Consider the following 19,945-nt stretch of genomic DNA (forward strand, 5'->3'; position numbering starts at 1 on the left):
AGGCAGTGAGCTGTTCATCTAACTTCAAATGAACATAAAGCCTTACCATTTTGGATTCGTAAGTGTAAAGGGCTTTTAAAAGGGGAGGTTGTGGAGTTAGTAAGCTCTGCAAAGTATGGTCATCTTCTACCAAGCTGTCCACAAGCACCTTCAAATAGCCACTGTTAGAAAGATACAAAAGCCACTGCTGCTGCTTGTCTACGGAGACAATCCGATCAAGAAGAGCCAGTGCCAGCATCTGAGGGAAGAACGAATCACAGTCTGGAACATGAAGATGGCCACCAGAATCATCGACAGAAACTGCCTTCATTTGAAAATACTTAGCACTTTTCTTATAAGGGAAATAGTAGCTAACAATAATATTTTCTTATTTTGTGGCTTTTTTTGAGAAACTGAAAGCCATGCATACAGAATCTCAGTTTATTAATAAAAGGAGGAAAGGGACTTTTTAAAATAGCTTTTTTTTTTCCCTAACTGTGAAGTTTTAATTGCTCATTATAGGAAACGTAGAAAATATAGAAAAGCATATAGAAATATACGATCTGATAAACACTGTTAATCCATTTTTGGTCTCTCTCCTCCCAGTCTTTTTTCTTTTCTTTTCCTTTCCTTTTTGTTTTTTGTATTTTTGTGGGTTTTTTTTTTTTAAAGATTTTATTTATTTGAGATAGAGAGCGAACAAGCGAGAAAGAGAACATGAGCAGGGACGAGGAGAGAGAGAAGCAGGCTCCCCACTGAGCAAGTATCCCAATGCAGGGCTCGATCCCAGGACCCTGGCATCATGACGCAAGTGGAAGGCAGACGCCCAACCAACACAGTCACCCAGACACCCCAGTCTTTTTTCAATGCATAAGAACACTTAAACTTTTTCAACATAATTGAGAACTTACTATATAGTTTATATCTTATCCTATTTCTTAAAATCTCATTTCCCACAGTCTTCAAACACAGTTGACTTTTGAACAACACAAGGGTTAGGAGCACAGTGGAAAATCCACGTGTAACTTAAGAATCCCCACTGCCTTACTTACTAACAGCCTACTGTTGACCAGAAGCCTTGCTGGTAATATAAAGAGTAGATTAAAACAAAAAACAAAAAACAGTAGATTAACATATGTTTTCTATGTTCTATGTACCATATACTGTATTATTCCAATAAAGTAAAGCTAGACAAGAGAAAATGTTATTAAGGAAATCATAAGAAGGGGGCTCCTGGGTGGCTCAGTCAGTTAAGCGTCTGCCTTCAGCTCAGGTCATGATCCCAGAGTCCTGGGATCAAGCCCAGCATTAGGATCCCTGCTCAGCAGGGAGTCTGCATCTCCCTCTCCTTCTCCCTCTCCCTCCCTCTGCCTTCTCGTTCCTGCTCATGTGCTCTCTCTGTCTCTCACTCTCTCTGTAAGATAAATAAATAAAATATTTTTTAAAAATCATAAGAAGAGAAAATACATTTACAGTGCTGTACTCTATTTGTCAAAACAAATCTGTGTGTAAGGATGGCCAGGTGGCTCAGTTGGTTAAGCGACTGCCTTCAGCTCAGGTCATGATCCTGGAGTCCTAGGATGGAGTCCCATATCAGGCTCCCTGCTCAGTGGGGAGTCTGCTTCTCCCTCTGACCTTCCCTCTCGCAGGCTCTCTGTCTCTCTCAAATAAAATCTTTAAAACAAACAAACAAATCTGTGTATAAGTGGACCCATGCAGTTCAAACCCATGTTGTTCAAGGATCACTTGTATATGATTCAGAGGCTATGAAATTCTCCACTAGCAGGAAGTCATTTTCTCACTGCATTATCACCAGTATGACACAATATTTTAAAAGAAATATAAATGTAAGAAAGATATATTCAGTATAAAAGCTGTGCCTCCAGCATTCTCTTAACCAAAGATCTTCCTTAAGCAGCATTTCTAACAGTGTAGGGCCAATCTCACATCAGCAGAAAGATTATTCTGAGGGAAAATTCTGAACAAACTGAGATTCTGAACAGAATTAAAACATACGAATAAACAGAAATTCCAAATCATAGCAAGTAAGAAAATTCACTAAAATATATTAATAGAAAACAATTCTCAATATGCAACATGCATTTGAAAAGTTGATTCAGTTTATACCTTAGTAAGTCAAAACACTTATTCAATCATTCTACTAAACAGAGTTACTGTACCCTTCCAATCTCATGACCATCACAGGCATCTCGACAGACCACTTCCATGAGCGCAGCACCGTAGCTCTCAATGATGGCTATGTTTTCTCGCTGTAATTTACTAAATACATCTTCAGGGGCTGTCAGCCTTTCCCACATGGTTTTCTTGGCTAATAGGGTTATAAAAGAAAACATTGAAAATATTCCAATAAAAAAAAGTTTGGTAACTGAGTACACCTCATACACACAAGAAAAAAATCCCTCCATTACTGCATGTACCCATAGGCCCACCAACCAAAGGGTCCAGGCAGGCGAACTTCAAGGACCCAACGCACACATTCCATGTATGTACACTAAGATAACAATGGTATTAGGAAAAGGATAGACTAGTTATTCTTAAAGAAATCAAGATGAATTATAAGAGTACAAGAGAACCAATACCCTGTGTTTATTCTGCTAACCAATCTATTTTCATCCTTTATTGAGATCTATGAGAAATGTGGCTAAAAAAATCAGGTACAACGTAGACCAGTATCTGCTTCCCAAAAAATTAAGATAGTTTTATTCTTTTATATTTTGTAATTGAAATACTTATTAAAAGAAAGAGTATACCCTGTATCTTAAAGATATGATCATACATCATACATCTTACACGAGATTCATGTAACCTTCCAGAAAAGTTTCAAAAATATATTACATAAAGCCATGACCTGTATTTGAAACCAATCTTGTGATTTTTTTCCACCTACTACCTAGCAGCTGTTTTAAAATTAAAGAAAAGTTCTCCAGATTAACTGATCAGAATGGAGAGTAAAAATGAAGCAGGATTAATCACGAAAAATAAAAGTTAACCCACATTGGGCCTACATTCCATTATAAAGTTTGCAGCAGGCAAACTTTCAGTTTTAGTATTTTTTCCCTAAAATATTTTTAGCTCTACTATGAATTATATTTGTTATAGTTATTTTTAATTTCAAATAGTGTCAAAGGAGGGTATGGTTTTTACGTTTCTCAATGTCACTCCCTTAGGTCATATGGTCCCATCTACTTCTCAGCCTCACTTTCCACTCTTCGCCTCTCCCACTAGCTGCCACCACACAAGCCTTTATGTTTCTGAAATTTACCACTTTGGCCTTAGGATCTCGTACACTTTGATTTCTCATGGTTTTCCTCAGGTCTCAGCATGGCTGCCTCCTCTTCATCATTCCAGACTCTAATGTCACTTCTCAACTACATCCAACACTCCCTACACTACTACACACAAACACATCACAGTTCTATAGTATTTTCTGTCTAGTACTTACTTACCAGGACCTGAGGTGATATTACAGTGGGATTCTGTGTTGTCTACCACTAGTCTCCCAGTATTTAGCCCAGTGGCTAGCACAGTAGCACCAATATTACTGATGGACTAACAGCTTAAAGTTCAGAACCTTGCCCCAGGGATGCCACCAACTGCCCTCAGGATGGGTGTGGAAAAAACCCAGTACCTTTTCTATTTCACACAAACTTCTGTTTGAATAAAGGTTTTGAGTAAAAGTCTGAAAGCCACCACTTTTAAGTTTGTTTTAGCTACAAACTGCTATTTCAAACATGGCTGAAAGGAGGGCAGAGGGCCGCTGAAACATGACTCCGGAGACTCTTCCACATAACCTGAGACCCCTGTAAGAACCCCGAGGGCCTCACGGTGAAAACTGAAAGCAGTGTTTTACAGCCGACTAGGTATCAAAGTAATAACTTGATTTTTGTTTTCAAACTTGAATAAGGTCTCCAAGTTCCACATACTATTAATACTACCATCTAGAAATAAGATTAAAACTTTCTCTCAAATCTTCATTTTTGGAGAAATTCATTCATTAGAAACTATCAAGTTAGTTTCTTATATACCAAAATCATCCCTTCTTCCAACATACCTTATAAATTACTGCCATACAAACTTTTCTAAGTACCAACTTTGTATCACTTTTCTAAATAAATTTAAAATGGCTGGGGCACCTGGGTGGCTCAGTCGGTTAAGCGTGTGCCTTTGGCCCAGGTCATGATCTCAGGGTCCCAGGATTGAGTCCCCATCAGGCTCCCTGCTCAGTGGGAAGTCTGCTTCTCCCTCTGCCTCTGCCCCTGTTCATTGTCTCTCTCTCAAATAAATAAATAAAATCTTTTAAAAAACGAAAACCACTCTATAATTTTGGGGCGCCTGGGTGGCTCAGCTGTTAAGTGTCTACCTTCAGCTCAGGTCATGAACCCAGGGATCAAGCCCCACACGGAACTCCCTGCTCAGCAGGGAGTCTGCTTCTCCCTCACTCACTCCCCCTGCTTGTGTTCCCTCTCTGGCTGTCTCTCTCTCTGTCAAATAAATAAATAAAATCTTATAAATAAATAATAAAATAGCTAACGCTGCAATTTCATTTTCAAGGTCATTAATAATACGGTCCTACCCTCTCTACTTGACTTTATTTGCCATCAACCTTCTCCCCTACTTATACCCAGGCCACTCTCCTTAGTCTTTACTCCCTCCTAGTCTGGGCCTTGCCTGAAAAGCCCTCCTCCATTTATTCCTGTGTAAATACATCTTTACCTGCAAAGACCAGTGAAAGTCTTGATCTTTTTTTATCTCTTACCTCTTATAAATTCATACTTGGGGTTTGAAAACTAAGGGCTGCGGGCAAAATCTGACCTGTTTTTAAAAAGCTTAATGAAAATGCAACAAACTCACAGTGCTTCATTTGCAGTCTCTGGCTGCTACCATACTATAATGGCAGGGTTGAGTAGTTGCAACACACAGCATATGGCTTGCAAGCCTAAAATACTTACTATCTGGCCCTTTACAGAAAAAGTAAAAGCAAAAGCAGGGGGAGCAGGAGAGGGAGAAGCAGGCTTCCCGCCGAGCAGGGAGCCTGATGTGGGCCTTGATCCCAGGACCCTGGGATCATGACCTGAGCTGAAGGCAGCTGCTTAACAACTGAGCCACCCAGGCGCCCCCTCTCATGACAATTTCTAATTGATGCCATGATATGGCATCTGGACCATATCATCCAATTTAACACTTCCTCTTTTATAAGTACATATATTGTCATTTCTACTAGAATATAATCCTTATGAAAACAAGAACCCAATTAATATTTTCTGCTTCTTAGAATAAAAATAACCAACCACACCAAACGATTACTAATTTTTATTTGTATTACAAAAAACTGGAAATAATCCTAATGTCCAAAAATGAGTAGGCTAAATAAATTACAATATTTTCTAGGTGACAAAATGTACAGAGCTATTAAAAACATTACTTAAGAAAAAAGTTCATAAAATATTGAGTGGAGAGAAAAGGGAAATTATAAATAAGTATAAAATGATGGCGACTCTAACCAAATCTTGTGGTAGTTCTTAGCAGGGTAAAATGTGTGACCTCTTCTTCCTCTTATTTATTAGTATGTTCTAAACTTCCTACATTCAGTATATGTTTTGAAAAAAAAAAAAACCAAAACTAAAAGTTAAAAATAGTTTCTAAATGCCTGATTATTAACTTTTAGTCAGGGTCTCAGGTTGTTTTTTTTTTTTTTTTTTTTTTTTTTGAGAGACAGAGAGAGAATGCATGCACATGTGTGTGAATTATGGGGGCAGAAGAAGAGGGAGAGAATCTTAAGAAGGCTCCATGCCCAGCTTAGAGCACAAAACAGGGCTCCATCTCACAACCCTGAGATCATGACCTGAGTCAAAATCAAGAGTCAGTCACTTAACAAACTGAGCCACCCAGGCAGCCCAGGTTCTAAAAGAATAAATGAGAAATGGACATCTAAATTCACATCAAGCAAAAAGCCTACACTTAACTACAATACATACACATATAGCTACAGCTAGTGTTTTTAAGGCTCTTACTGGAATCAGACTCAAAAGAACAGAGTCAATAGCAGGCAAGATTCTCTATGAAATCCTTTTAGTCCCACTACTTTATGAATTATACGTATATTTATACTATAATACCATATCACACTAATGCCTAGATCATAAGAACTGAGAATCTCACCAAAGGAGTCTAAAAAATTTAGTAATGGCAATAGATTGTCTTTTCTAACCTCTTTTTTAAAAAAGATGAATTGATATTATGGTTTCACAAAGAATAATATTCTTGCTCAAAAGTTACAAGAGCCCCCAAAGAATTATGAGCAGAACAGAAAATTCCTTATTCTTATGACAATTTTTTTTAATGTCTTTTTTTTTTTTAAAGATTTTATTTATTTGACAGAGAGAGACACACAGAGAGGGAACAAAAGCAGGGGGAGCAGGAGAGGGAGAAGCAGGCTTCCCGCCGAGCAGGGAGCCTGATGTGGGCCTTGATCCCAGGACCCTGGGATCATGACCTGAGCTGAAGGCAGCTGCTTAACAACTGAGCCACCCAGGCGCCCCCTCTCATGACAATTTCTAATGCTTACTTATAAATAAATAAAGTATAAAACTGAGTATCATTAACTTGTCAAAATTAAGAGAAAAGAAAAGCCAATTTAAAACTATGAGAACATGGGGCACCTGGGGGGCTCAGTCAGTTGAGTGTCCAATTTTTGGTTTCGGCTCAGGTCATGATCTCATGGCTTATGAGATCAAGCCTTGTGTTGGGCTTGCACTCAGTGGGGAGTCTGCTTGAAGATTCTCTCCCTCTGCCAGCCCCCCCGCACTCATGAGCATGCACGCACGTGCTCTTTCTCAAATAAATAAATCTTTAAAAAATAAAGAAAGAACACATGAGAAAAGCTTACAATAAAAAGTGTTTAAGATTGCAACAATTTAAACTTCAAAATTAAGTAACTGAACCAACATCTTCCATATAGCTGTACCAATCAGCTTATCAAGTTGAATGAAAAGCTCCTAGAAAATGAAAAGTTATTAACCTGTTTTAAAAGCAATATAATCCATTTTACTGAGATTACAATAGAACATTCAAACAGGGCTAATCTCATGGAGAGAAAACTAAGGAAGATATACTACGCTCTCTCCTCCGAAGTGCTGCATAATTTTATAAATAAACTTCTACTGAAAATATTAAATATTTTTTTTTATAAAAAAAAAGTGCTAGAAATGTGTTATCTTTGTAATTTGTAATCTGTATTTAAATGGAGAGTGTTTTTATAATACTAGAGTTTAGGAAACAAACCAAAAAAGAAATTAGGAATATAACAATGGTGCTTCATATTAAACATTTAGGCTCTGGTCAAATTATCCATATTTTCTCCTACTGGTCACTGCTAAAAAAGAAAATAAAAGGTGAAAAGAATACAAAGAGAGATATTCACGATGTCAACTCTTGTCAACTAACCCCTAGGGATTACACATGCAAAAGCAATGTCAGATTTTCACTACCATGTTCTTAACTGGAAAAACATCTAAGAATCTTCCATATGAGAAGACATGTAAGAATTCACTCAGAGAACGTATGGTTTTGTTCCTCCCCAGATCTGCATTGACAGCTCGAGGCGATAAAATCTACCTGTAGGGATTTTCAGAAAGCTAACTATACACTTAAGAGCCATCTGAATTTCCTTTTCCCTAAACTATATGCTCATATCCCTTGTCCATTTTTCTACTGGGTTATTGATTTATAGGTGCTCTTTACACACTAGAAATTAGTCACTTAAAACGTGAGCTACAAATACATTGCTGGCAGATATTATCTATCAAATTAAAAGGAAAAAATTACAAAATGCAAAAAGACAACAACAACAAAAAAGATGAAGATGTGAGATGCTCTGGTCGGGAGAAGCAACATTCTATTACCGATTGAGAAAGCCAAATTCTAATCTCAGATCTATTACAGACAAGTAAGTCATTTAGTCTATGTAAGTAAGATTCCTTTTACACAAAACAGGGAAAATAACTGCCCAGTATCCAGTATATATAGTTATGTTAAAAATAAAGTAAGGGCACCTGAGTGCTCATTCGGTCAACTGTCCAACCCTTCTGTTTCAGCTCAGGTCATGATCGCCACGCTGGGCTAGGTGCTCAGTGTAGAGTGTTCTAGAGATTCTCTCTCTCACTCTCCCTGCACCCCTTCTTCTGCTTGCATGTGTGTCTCTCTCTAAAATAAATAAACTCTTTAAACAATCAATCAATAAATAAATAAAGTAAAAGTGGTATGGAAAAATAAGTATACAGACATAAAAACATCAGTTTCTGGGGGGTGCCTGGGTGGCTCCGTTGGTTAAGCATCTGCCTTTGACTCAGGTCATGATCCCAGGATCCTGGGATCGAGCCCCACATTGGGCTCCCTACTCAACAGGGAGCCTGCTTTTCCCTCTCCCTCTGCTGCTCCCCCTGCTTGTGTTCTCTCTCTCTCACAAATAAATAAATAAAATCTTTTTTTTTTAATCAGTTTTTGTTTTAAAACAAAATAGAAAATAGATACAGTGTCAAAATATACGTATACACACATGTCCTCAATATAGATTTATTGAATTTAATACTTCTTTTTCTTTTTTTAGTAGGCTCCATGCTCAGGATGGAGCCCAATGTGGGGCTTAAAATGAAGACCCTGAGATCAAGACCTCAGATAAATCAAGAGTTGGATGCTCAACCGACTGAGCTAATCAGGCACCCCTGAATTTAATATACCTAATTTGAAACTTAAAAACACTAGTATCTAGGGAATAAAATATTCTGCTTTTTAAAATAAGTCAAAATAGGGCTGCCTCGGTGGCTCAGTCATTAAGCATCTGCCTTCAGCTCAGGTCATGATCCCAGGGTCCTGGGATCAAGCCCCGCATTGGGCTCCCTGCTCACTGGCAAGCCTGCTTCTCCCTCTCCCACTCACTCTGCTTATATTCCCTCTCTCACTGTCTCTCTCTCTCTCTCTGTCAAATAAATAAATAAAATAAAATAAAAAAGAAATAAAATTAAAAAATAAAAATAAAATAAGTCAAAATTAGCAGCAATTAAGTGGTAAAAAAAACTAAGGGATGAAATTAAAAACAGAGGAGAACTTTCTTTTGTGGCCACACTACTTTTAACATCTTGATAATCGTGCCTTTTATAAAAAGCAAGTTGTGGCGTGCCACCTAGTGGTTATGTGGGGATTTTGCCATAGTTGTACTAAACAGAATATTAAAAAATTTTAGACAAGAGAAACATGGGGGTGACGTGTTGGGTGAGAGGAGCAGGGAGTGGAACCTCCATTATTACTATCTCTCTTTATAAAAGTTCCTATTTGCTTAAAAAACTTCTCTAAACTATTATTTAATGACTTTAAAAAAATTTTTGTGCATTTTTTAAGTGAGTAAGGCATTTCCATAAATACATCATTTGGCTATTATCTTTCTAAGAAAGATATGTAAAAATATATAGCCAGTAAAGAGTAATATGAGATAATCTGGGTCTTACACACAAAGTGGCTTTTAAAAATCTGTGTATAGGGGCGCCTGGGTGGCTCAGTGGGTTAAAGCCTCTGCCTTCAGCTCAGGTCATGATCTCAGAGTCCTGGGATAGAGCCCCGCATCAGGCTCTCTGCTCAAGCAGGGAGCCTGCTTCCTCCTCTCTCTCTCTGCCTGCCTTTCTGCCTACTTGTGATCTCTGTCTGTCAAATAAATAAATAAAAATCTTAAAAAAAAATTAAAAATAAATAAATTAATTAATTAAAAATTAAAAATCTGTGTACAAAATAGCAAATACTTATAACCGTTCTCAGCAGGGTACCAGGAGTCCATTATCAAAAGGTGCTTATGGCAAGTTCTTAAATAGCAGGATAACCCTGGTATAGAGTATTATATACTCATCTGCTGAATTGTTAAAAACATTTTTCATATCCGGAGACCAAAGAGTCCATGTTATTACTCTTAATTAAAAACGCTAATATTTTAGAAAGTGGAATTTATCAATATTTGAAACAGGCATTACATTTGACCAAGAAATTCTACTTCTTGGGGTTTATCAAAAAAAAAACCTCACATTAGTACAAAGACACATGTGCACTACTGATGAGACTTCATATAAGAAAAGGCCATTTGGGGGCGCCTGGGTGGCTCAGTGGGTTAAGCCGCTGCCTTCGGCTCAGGTCATGATCTCAGGGTCCTGGGATCGAGTCCCGCATCGGCTCTCTGCTCAGCAAGGAGCCTGCTTCCCTCTCTCTCTGCCTGCCTCTCTGTCTACTTGTGATCTCTCTCTGTCAAATCAATAAATAAAATCTTTTAAAAAAAAAAAAAAAAAGAAAAGGCCATTTGGTAGAATCTACTAAAATAAGTATGTGCACACTCTTTCACGTGGAAATTTTACCATGAAGGATTCTTCTAGAAAAATACACAGGCATATAAAAGAATATCTGATGTAGCACTTTTGTGACAGTAAAAAATCAGAAACAACGGAAGTGCCTATGAATAATCCAAATAGGGAAATAAATGTTTCCATATTACGGAACAACATAGTCATTTGAAAAGGTTTCAACTACGGGTGCCTGGGTGGCTCAGTCAGTTAAGCAGCTGCCCTTAGCTCAGGTCATGATCCCAGGATCCTGGGATCGAGCCCCGTGTCCTGTCAGGCTCCCTGCTCAGTGGGGAGTCTGCTTATCCCTCTGCCTGACACTCCCCCTGCTTGTGCACTTGCACACTCTCTCTGTCAAATAAATAATCTTTAAAAAAAGAAAGAAAAGATTCAACTAGATGTGCACTGTGATGTACTGCAAAAGGAAGAAAGACATGGATACACTAAGTATCACATATTGTTCAGTGGGACCAGAGACAATAGAGGGAGTTAAAAATATATATAAGCTAAAGTGGTATCTGAGAGTTTGTTTTTTTTTTATAAAGACTTTTTTAATTTATTTGACAGACAGAGATCACAAGTAGGCAGAGAGAGAGAGAGAGAGAGAGAGGAGGAAGCAGGCTTCCTGCTGAGCAGAGAGCACGATGCAGGGCTTGATCTCAGGACCCTGGGATCACGACCTGAGCCGAAAGCAGAGATTTTAACCCACTGAGCCACCCAGGCTATTATGAGAGAAGATAGTACTCATGTACTATCTTCTTAATTTTAGAAAATTAAACATTCTTCCTTGACTTTAGAGCAGACCTTTAATGATTCCATAAAGACTCATTTATTAAGATTTGCTTCGCCAAGGGATGGAAAAGGGATTTTTTTTTTAATTTAAAGTAACCAATCACTAAAACAGAAAAGATGAGAAATCTATCCAGTTCTACCTGCTTCTAATGTGTCTGGTTCGTCTGGTCTTTGGGCGATCTGTAAGTAATACAACAGAGAGCCATAGAGGTGTGTCCTCACTCGCTGGAATCCGCCACCTAAGGAGATATATAGTAAAAACCTTTCTTCAGATTAAAGTTAAAACAAATATAAAAGATATAATTTATAAGAACTTTAGACAAAAAAAACCTGTCTTCAAAATGAAGTCCAAGAGCTTCTTCAATATGATGTGAAGTGAAGAATCTCCAATAGAAGCAAAACCCACCACTGGGTTCTCTGCTGGAGGAGGGGAGGCGAAAGAACTATCAAGCATAAAAGCACAATGGGTCTCTCCGGGTCCCAAGACTAATGGTTGCTTCTGTTCCGTGCGAACAGCTTGGCTTAGGTGAGCAGTCAGGGTGAACACAGCACCTGCCACCACCGGCATTAACTCCTGGGCTGCTTCGTCATCCAGTATCTTAAAGCAGAAAGACAAATCAGAGTGAGGACTCTGCTTTCAGCTACAGTCGTTAGCAGGCTTTACATGCATTTAGCTTTTCAACTACTGTAAGAATGTAAGAATAGAATGGCACTGTTCAAAGAAACAAAAACTAATATATAGAAAGAAATTTAAACACAATGCTGGTAAACACGTGTTCCTAACCAGAAGGGATTCCTATCAACATTCCTTAGGTTTTTTTAATGTACATTCACGTAAATGGCCTCACAACAAGTGACCCATCCAGTATGTTTGAGATGGGATCTATCCCTGTGCATCTTTAAAAAGCTCCCTAGATAATTCGGATACACACTTGGGTTGAGAGCCACTACTGTACAGAAGCCTTTTTCAGGGCAGTGTGCAACTCTATTTATTCCTAATAGAAAAGCGGGGAGAAAAGGATGGTGGCAAACTGTGTTTAGATGGTATACAAATATTTGTTCAGCAATATAGGAAGTAATTATGAAGAAAGTAAGTTTAGGAAGCAATTTAGGAAGTATGTCACCTTGTCATGCACGTCTTGTAAAATATCACGAATAATCAGTTGTCGATCCTCTGCCTGAATGAGGTCCTGGGGACAAGCTGTCAGTATAATTTCCACCAGCTGCCTCCATGACTCTAAAACATGTCGTTTTGCATGAAGACACTGCAGCAATTTGTTTCTTCCTACCACATACTGAAGTATAGTGCTGATTTCCTAAAGCCACAGAAATTGAATCACAAGGTTACCGCATGGGCAAATGATATCTTTTATCAACCAGAGTCCTTTTTTTTTTTTTTTTTTTTAATTTAAGGGGCACCTGGGTGGCTTAGTTGGTTAAATGTCTAATTTCAGCTCAGGTCATGATCTTGGGGTCCTGGGATCAGGCCCCACGTCAAAGTCCTCGCTCAGAGGGGAGTCTGCTTCTCCTTCCTCCTCTCCTTCTGCCTCACCCCCACTCATGCTTGAGGGTGTTTCTCAAATAAATAAAGTCTTTTAAAAAAATAAAATTTATTTATCTTTTTAAAATTATTTTATTTTAAATATTTTTAAAATTTAAATTCAATTAATTCACATACAGTGTATTACTGGTTTCATAGGTACTGTGATTCATCAGCCTTATGTAATACCCAGGGCTCATTACAACACATATCCTCCTTAATGTCCATCACGCAGTTACCCCCACCCTCCTCCCCTCTACCCTCCAGCAACCCTCAGTTCATTTATCTTTTTTAGTAATCTCTATATCCAACGTGGGCCTCAAACTTCATGACCCTGAGACCAAGTTGCACACTCCTCCAGATGAGCTAGGCTGAGTCCCAGTGGAGTCCTATTTTTAACTCTGTCCATTCCTCTGAATACACTTATAGTATACTTTGGAAACCTTCCATGTGCATGTCAATAAGCTGAGGCAGTGTGGGTAGAAATTAGCTTTTTAACCCCATCTTCTCTTTGTATTATCTACTTAGACTTACTGTGGAGCACCAGAATTGCCTATAACTCAAGGTCAAGGGCATGTTTCCCTGACACATCTTTTATTTCTTTGCCTCTTGCTTTGGCCTAGCCAGCTGTGTGTCCATATACATGATTCTTCCCACCTGACCTCTTACCCATTCCTCCCCACCTGTGATGACAAATGACTCTCTCTTCCCTAACTGACAGAGAGCAAGGGAAGTCTAGTACGCAATATGGACAGGCTGCAAATCCTTAACTAGTATAGCAGAAAAAGATGTTATTCACTCTGGCATCCAGATGTTAACTTTGGTTTAGAGTATCAAAGTTTTAAAATCAAAATGAAAGATTCCATTAATGTTTAATTTTAAATAGTTCACTTATTAATCAACTACAAGTCAATTTACTGTTTTGTTTTCAAACTGGCAGTTAAGTCGTTAAAAAAGGTTAAAACTAACATATACTCAACAGGGCTTACCTCCATTAGCAGAGGTCGCTGTCCTATGGCTGCCATACCCTGAAGGGCATTTACTTCAGCTACAAGAACCCTATGGAGAAGCTATATAAGTGAGAAAAGAGAAAAATCAGACCACTGCAGACACTGACAGAACAATACCTCTAGCAATTACTATAAACTGCCCTAGAGGGAAAAGTTTTGGATACCTTTACATACCATCCTCAAGGGGCACTGTCTAGTTTCTAGTTACAAACTTTAGATATCCCTCACATTACTAAGTGGTACCAAACAGCCTCTGTAGCAGATCAGTTTGTGCAAATGCCCTTGGATATCTTCTTCCTACTAGTGAGGCCATTACCATTCACCTGGTAGAGAATTAAATAGCTAAAACCATTCCACAGCTGGGCAGCGTGACTGCTCTCAGGAAGGTGATAGGAAACCTTTTAAAGAGGTAAAGTTAGGGGGCACCTGGGTGGCTCAGTGGGTTAAGCCTCTGCCTTCGGCTCAGGTCATGATCTCAGGGTCCTGGGATCGAGCCCCGCATTGGGATCTCTGCTCAGCAGGGAGGCTGCTTCCCCCCTCCCTCTCTCTCTGCCTGCCTCTCTACCTACTTGTGATCTCTCTCTGTCAAATAAATAAATAAAATCTTAAAAAAAAAAAAAAAAAGAGGTAAAGTTAGGGTGGCTTATTCAGTTTCATTTCCCAGCTATTTGAAAAATGAAAACCAGAGCCCAATAAACCAATATCCTTATCAGAAAACAACTGTAGAGCTCTACTTTTGTCCGATGACTCAAAGTCAGAAGCACTTGATACTGCACACACTTCAGACTAATCCTCACCTTGACATTGCAGACTGTCTGTCCCCGTAAATTCTTGTGTTCACAGTTAGCAATAACTTGTTCGATCTGGGCCCGATCAAAGAAATCTAACTGCAAAGGCTCAGGAATCTCCTGACTGAAGTCAATCGAGTCAAGAATACTTAAAATTTTTCGACGTACTAGAAAAAAAATAAAAAGTAGTTCAGTTTTACTTGGGACCATCAGGAGAAGAGCAAACCATTGTACTCAACTCACGCCCAAAGGCAGTGCTATGTCCAAGCAAGTCCAGCAACAGAAGACTGGGTTGAAATCTAAATTTGACTTTATTTCTAATATACCCATTTACAAAAACATTTTTTCCATTCATTCATCCTAGTTTTAAAAAAATTATTTCTGAATGGCAAATAATCCTTTCCAAAGCTTTTCTATACCAGCTCAGAATCTGCAGATACAGGAATAATAATTACCTCCTGAAATTTTAAGCAATTTAATATATACCTATAAAGTCGTTACAGATTCAAAGGGCTTTACCTTTTGTAGCAGTGTCAAAGTGAAGGAACCCAGAGACAGACCTATTTTCATCTTCTATTCCTCCTTCACCATCTGTGAGAGCGTCAATTAACAGCAGATTAGGAAAAGAACAACACACTTGTAACATTTATTTGGAAATAACAAACATAAAGTATTTCTTTTGTAGGTCACTGCTGCTAGGTCAAAGAGCCCTCTGCAAAAGGATAACTGAAATGCAGAGATGATGAGAACTTACCAACAACATTCATCTAATTCTTTCCGTCCCTAGGAGATCCACTTCACAATTGTAAAGAGGATAATCAGAACTCCCAAAGAGGCAGGACCCAATCATGCCAGTGAGAGGATTAGAAAAGCTTATGCTTAATTTGCATGCATAAGACACATTAAAATATCATGGGTCATGCTGGCTCAGTGTGACACACTCCACTGAATATTTGTGGATATGAATATAGCAGAAAGTGGATGCTTCAAACAATAAATGACAATTATGGGATGACTTAAAAATTCTGTGTTTTAAGGAAGAAAATTGTAAAGACAGAAGAACTTATTTGGCCTACAATTACATGCTAAGCACAAGACCTTTGTGCTCGCATTCACACAGACCAGTCAGCAGCACAATAAAACAAATGCCAACACATACATGCTGACCTGAGTACGGTTTCACGGGCATGTCATCCAGTAAGAGGTGCAGGAGCCTCTGGGTATGTGACCGTTGACGATTCAGAGAAGTTACCCTTAGTTCTATGGAGGCAGTTTTCATTAACCATGACATCTGGTTCAGCATAGACATTTCATACTCTGCAAGTTACACAGAGATTTGGTTTCACAGAGTAGTAACACAGGATCGTAACAGACCTAAATTCTGTAACTCATCAGGTATTTTTCGACGTAACACAGTCAATAACTTCTGAAACCTGCCATCATAATAATTTATCACTCTAAGGAAATTAAAAAAGCAAAAACAGATGCTAAGAGAGAAAAAATAAACAAGTATATGTCTATAAAAGATAAGCCAAAGCAAATGAAGAATACAAGATAATCAAGCTTCCATTACCAGAATTTTACAGAGATCTACAGAATTATAAGTCTGTCCTATTTGAACATTAATATGGAATTTCATACTTGAAAAAAATTAATTCTCAAATATATAACTTGTAAAAAAAAAAAAAGCCCTAACATACAGTTTGACTTTTATTTTCTAAAACAAATAGATAATGCATATTTTTACATCTCTTAAGATAATCAAGGCCACCTGATTTAACACAGAATTAGTGTTCGTCTTTACACCATAGCAGTGACTCAAGAGTTACAGCCATGACCCTGAGCCACCCTATGGCTGTGAGCCTCAATAGGGGCCACAAGGTGACCAAGAACATGAGAAAGCTGAGGCCCAGCCAGGACAGGCACCTCATCAAGAACACCAAGTTCATATAGACATGATCCAAGACATGCTGTGGAGCCACTCAAGGTCTCCAAGGGCAAGGGGCTCTCAAGTTCAGCAAGAAAAAGGGGGGGACCTTTTTCTTGACACCAACACCAAGAAGATGAGACGAATTTCGCAATGTCCTGGCAGCCACAAGGAAAGCTGCTATCAAGAAGGACCGAGCCCCTCCCTACTCTGGGATTACTAAAACCTTTCCAGAAACAAGAACAAAAATGAAACTATATAATTAGGATTGGGAATCACTTAAAGCTTTTGAATCCAATATTCTTAATATGCCTGATCTAAAGTCTTAATTTCTAAAAGTATAAATATAAAATACACCAGGGGCACCTGGGTGGCTCAGTGGGTTAAGCCTCTGCCTTCAGCTCAGGTCATGATCTAAGGTCCTGGGATCGAGCCTCGCATCGCGCTCTCTGCTTGGCAGGGAACCTGCTTCCCCCTCTCTCTGCCTGCCTCTCTACCTACTTGTGATCTCTCTCTCTCTCCCTCAAATAAATAAATAAAATCTTTAAAATACACCAAATACCACTACTGCCACCAGCTCTACTGCCAACAGGCAAAACTAGATTCACTTTTAAAAAGACAGATACAGTAATAGATAAGACATTAACTTTTCTTCCTAATTAGATAGAAAAGAGGGCTTCTTAAAAAGCTTGTTACATAAACAAAATCTTAGGACTAAAAATAAGACATGCTTAATAGGAAAATGAAGTGAAAAATATTTTGCTATTAGATAATTCCCCAGGGCCTCTCAAACCATCACTCTAAAAAGTAGATTAGTAGCTGATAATTCCTAGTAATAAGAAGTTATTATGCAATCTGTGAGCTTACATTTCCCAAAACATAAAGATGACACTAAATAATCTTTAAAAAACTCCACAGACTACAACTATCTAGATATAATATGAATTCAGAAAATTGTTACAAAATGATCAAAAAGAAAATTATATAAAGTAGAATCCTATAAAATACAGGTAGCCTGGGATTGTGTTGGCCCCATCAATAAACTCCCCTATGGTTTTCCACCGTACTGAGTTTTCCATTTCTCATGTCAAGACCTGAATTGGTTTCAATATATACACAAGAAACAAAAGTAAAACAATAGATTGTAATTAAACACCTTCACTCAGAAAAATCTGAATTTCCAGAATCATCTTATATAAACACTTTATCTCTTCAACAAAATTAAAAATTTTTATTTGGTAGTATAAGGATAAATTCTATCCCTGGCAAGCTATTTTTAAATAATTTTATGCCAGCAGCTAGAACATGAGGCTTCTCGAGAACAATTACAGAAGCAATCCAAAGTAACAAAGAAGCAAAGTAACAAAATGAAAGCAGAATTCCACAAATACTGTAACTGCTACCCCCACCACCAATACTGTACAAATAAAACCAGGCAACACAGACTTGACAAATTAGTTATTAATGGTATGGGAAAATAATGTCCTACCTTTGTTAGAGAAAGGTAAATGTTGCAACTGAGAAAATAAAAAGTCCTGGCTGGTTCTCAAGTACCTCATGGTGGGACCGGAAGTGTCCGAGCAGGCACACAACTGATAGATCACCTGAAGGGTTAGAGATGCGCAAAGCCCCAGGTCACTTTCTGTGCGTTCAAAATTTTAAGGTAAAGGTGAACCAGAAACTAACACCCATCAGTAACTCAAGCAAAATAGATAAATACACATAAAACACATGCTCAGGTACAACCAGTTGTAGGGAACCCAACGCAAGACAACGTACTGGAATATAACTGAGATGCTGATGACATCACTACAGAGCTAATCTTGGAGACCGCCTAAGTATGTTTGTTAATACACACAGTTAAGTTTAGTATTTTAACTATTATTTTTAAAAGATTTCTTTTTATTTATTTGACAGAGAGAGAGAGAGATCACAAGTAGGCAGAGCAGCAGGCAGAGAGGGGGGGGGGAAGCAGGCTCCCCGCCGAGCAGAGGACCCGATGTGGGGCTCGATCCCAGGACCCTGAGACCCCGACCTGAGCCAAAGGCAGAGGCTTAAACCACTGAGCCACCCAGGCGCCCCTTCAATTATTATTAATAGCAAAATACTCGAAGTAACTTCTAAAAACTGTACTTAATTTATCTGACTCTCAGGAAGATAAAAAATTTACCAGAATTGAAGCAATTAAAAAAAAAAATAGAAAGAAGATGCAGATTAAATTAAATAACACCTTGCACCGTCTCAGCTGAGGCTGAAGAAGGCAATGCTCTGTCCTGATTTCAGCTTTAATGTTGTAACAGCTGTCCTTTCTATATATTGTATGTGATCTGTTTTTCCTATTTTGTGCCTTTTGTTTTTCATATTTTGTGATTTCGCTATTTAAAATAGCCCCCAAGCACAGGGCTGAAGTAAGTGTTCCTAAGTACAAGAAGGCTAGGACGTGCCTTACAGAGAAAATACAGGTGTTAGGTAAGCTTCATTCAGGCATGAGCTGTAGTGCTACTAGCCTTGAGTTCAATGCTAACGAATCAACGATATGTATTAAGTAAAGTGTCTTTTAAAGTGTCTTTAAACACATATAACCAGGTTATTGAATTATTGGTTGAGGAAAATGCCAGGATCCGAGGTATACAGGGTTCTAACACTATGTTTTCCCTAGAAGCAATGACTCAATATTCGCCAATTCGGTGTTCATTGTGAATTTATAAAACCAGTAATGACGATCAACTATAAATCCATGTCTGACCTTATATTCTTAAGAAAAATACAGAACAACAGGGACACCTGCATAGCTCAGTCAAGCATCTACCTTCAGCTCAGGTCCTGATCCCAGGGTCCTAGGATCGAGCCCCACATTGGGCTCCCTGGACAGCAGGATGCCTGCATCTTCCTCTCCCACTCCCCCTGCTTGTGTTCTCTCTCTCACTCTCTCTCTCTGTCAAATACTAAATAAAATCTTAAAAAAAAAAAAAAAGAAAAAGAAATACAGAACAAAAAAAGTACTGAAGGTGTTGGCTAGAGCAGAGTAAAGAACTTGGCAACAATCTACAGGTCATTTACACTGCAGCAGCACAGGAAGCCGTCAGCAGAAAGAACTACACAAACCATGTCTACACAAGGAAAAAAACTAAAAAGAACACAAGGTAAAACTTGAATTGTGAGGTTGCAGATGTACGCTGGTCTTTCAAATAGCTGTGATGTTATTTTTGGTACTCTATAAACAAATAAGCATTTGAGAAGCTAATACTGAACTTCTCCAAACAAAACAAAATCAGTTATCCATATTACGTGGCCACTTGAGAAGATGATCTCAGGGTTCTGGGATTGAGCCCCTGCATCAGGCTCTCTGCTCAGCAGGGAAGATACAAGATCTTCTCTATTGAGAAGATACAAGAACAGATGCTCAAAGATGTGGGAGAGGTCACACTGTCGGAGGAAGGACACGGCAAGTGAGTTCCCAAAACACTACAAGCCATTCTACAAGTGTGTGCCCAATAACCTCCCCAGTTCCCAAG

At 38.5% G+C, this 19,945-nt stretch overlaps 1 protein-coding gene across 4 annotated transcripts in view; it reads right to left on the bottom strand.

Moving 5' to 3' along the window:
• The window catches only part of NUP205 (nucleoporin 205), an 82,556-nt gene that overhangs the window by 21,884 nt on the left and 40,727 nt on the right, over positions 1-19,945 (bottom strand). For all 4 annotated transcript variants that reach the window (XM_032868535.1, XM_032868540.1, XM_032868539.1 and 1 more), the window contains 10 exons: positions 17,920-18,034; positions 15,671-15,820; positions 15,023-15,094; positions 14,513-14,670; positions 13,695-13,775; positions 12,290-12,481; positions 11,496-11,763; positions 11,306-11,404; positions 2,160-2,308; positions 47-238 (listed from right to left, as the gene is read on the bottom strand). In XM_032868535.1, coding sequence (XP_032724426.1) covers positions 47-238; positions 2,160-2,308; positions 11,306-11,404; positions 11,496-11,763; positions 12,290-12,481; positions 13,695-13,775; positions 14,513-14,670; positions 15,023-15,094; positions 15,671-15,820; positions 17,920-18,034 — 1,476 coding nt within the window. The remainder of the gene's footprint in view (positions 1-46; positions 239-2,159; positions 2,309-11,305; positions 11,405-11,495; positions 11,764-12,289; positions 12,482-13,694; positions 13,776-14,512; positions 14,671-15,022; positions 15,095-15,670; positions 15,821-17,919; positions 18,035-19,945) is intronic.

The sequence above is a fragment of the Lontra canadensis genome, unplaced genomic scaffold, assembly GCF_010015895.1.
Source record: "Lontra canadensis isolate GAN:19392208 unplaced genomic scaffold, GSC_riverotter_1.0 scaffold2, whole genome shotgun sequence".
NCBI lineage: Eukaryota > Metazoa > Chordata > Mammalia > Carnivora > Mustelidae > Lontra > Lontra canadensis.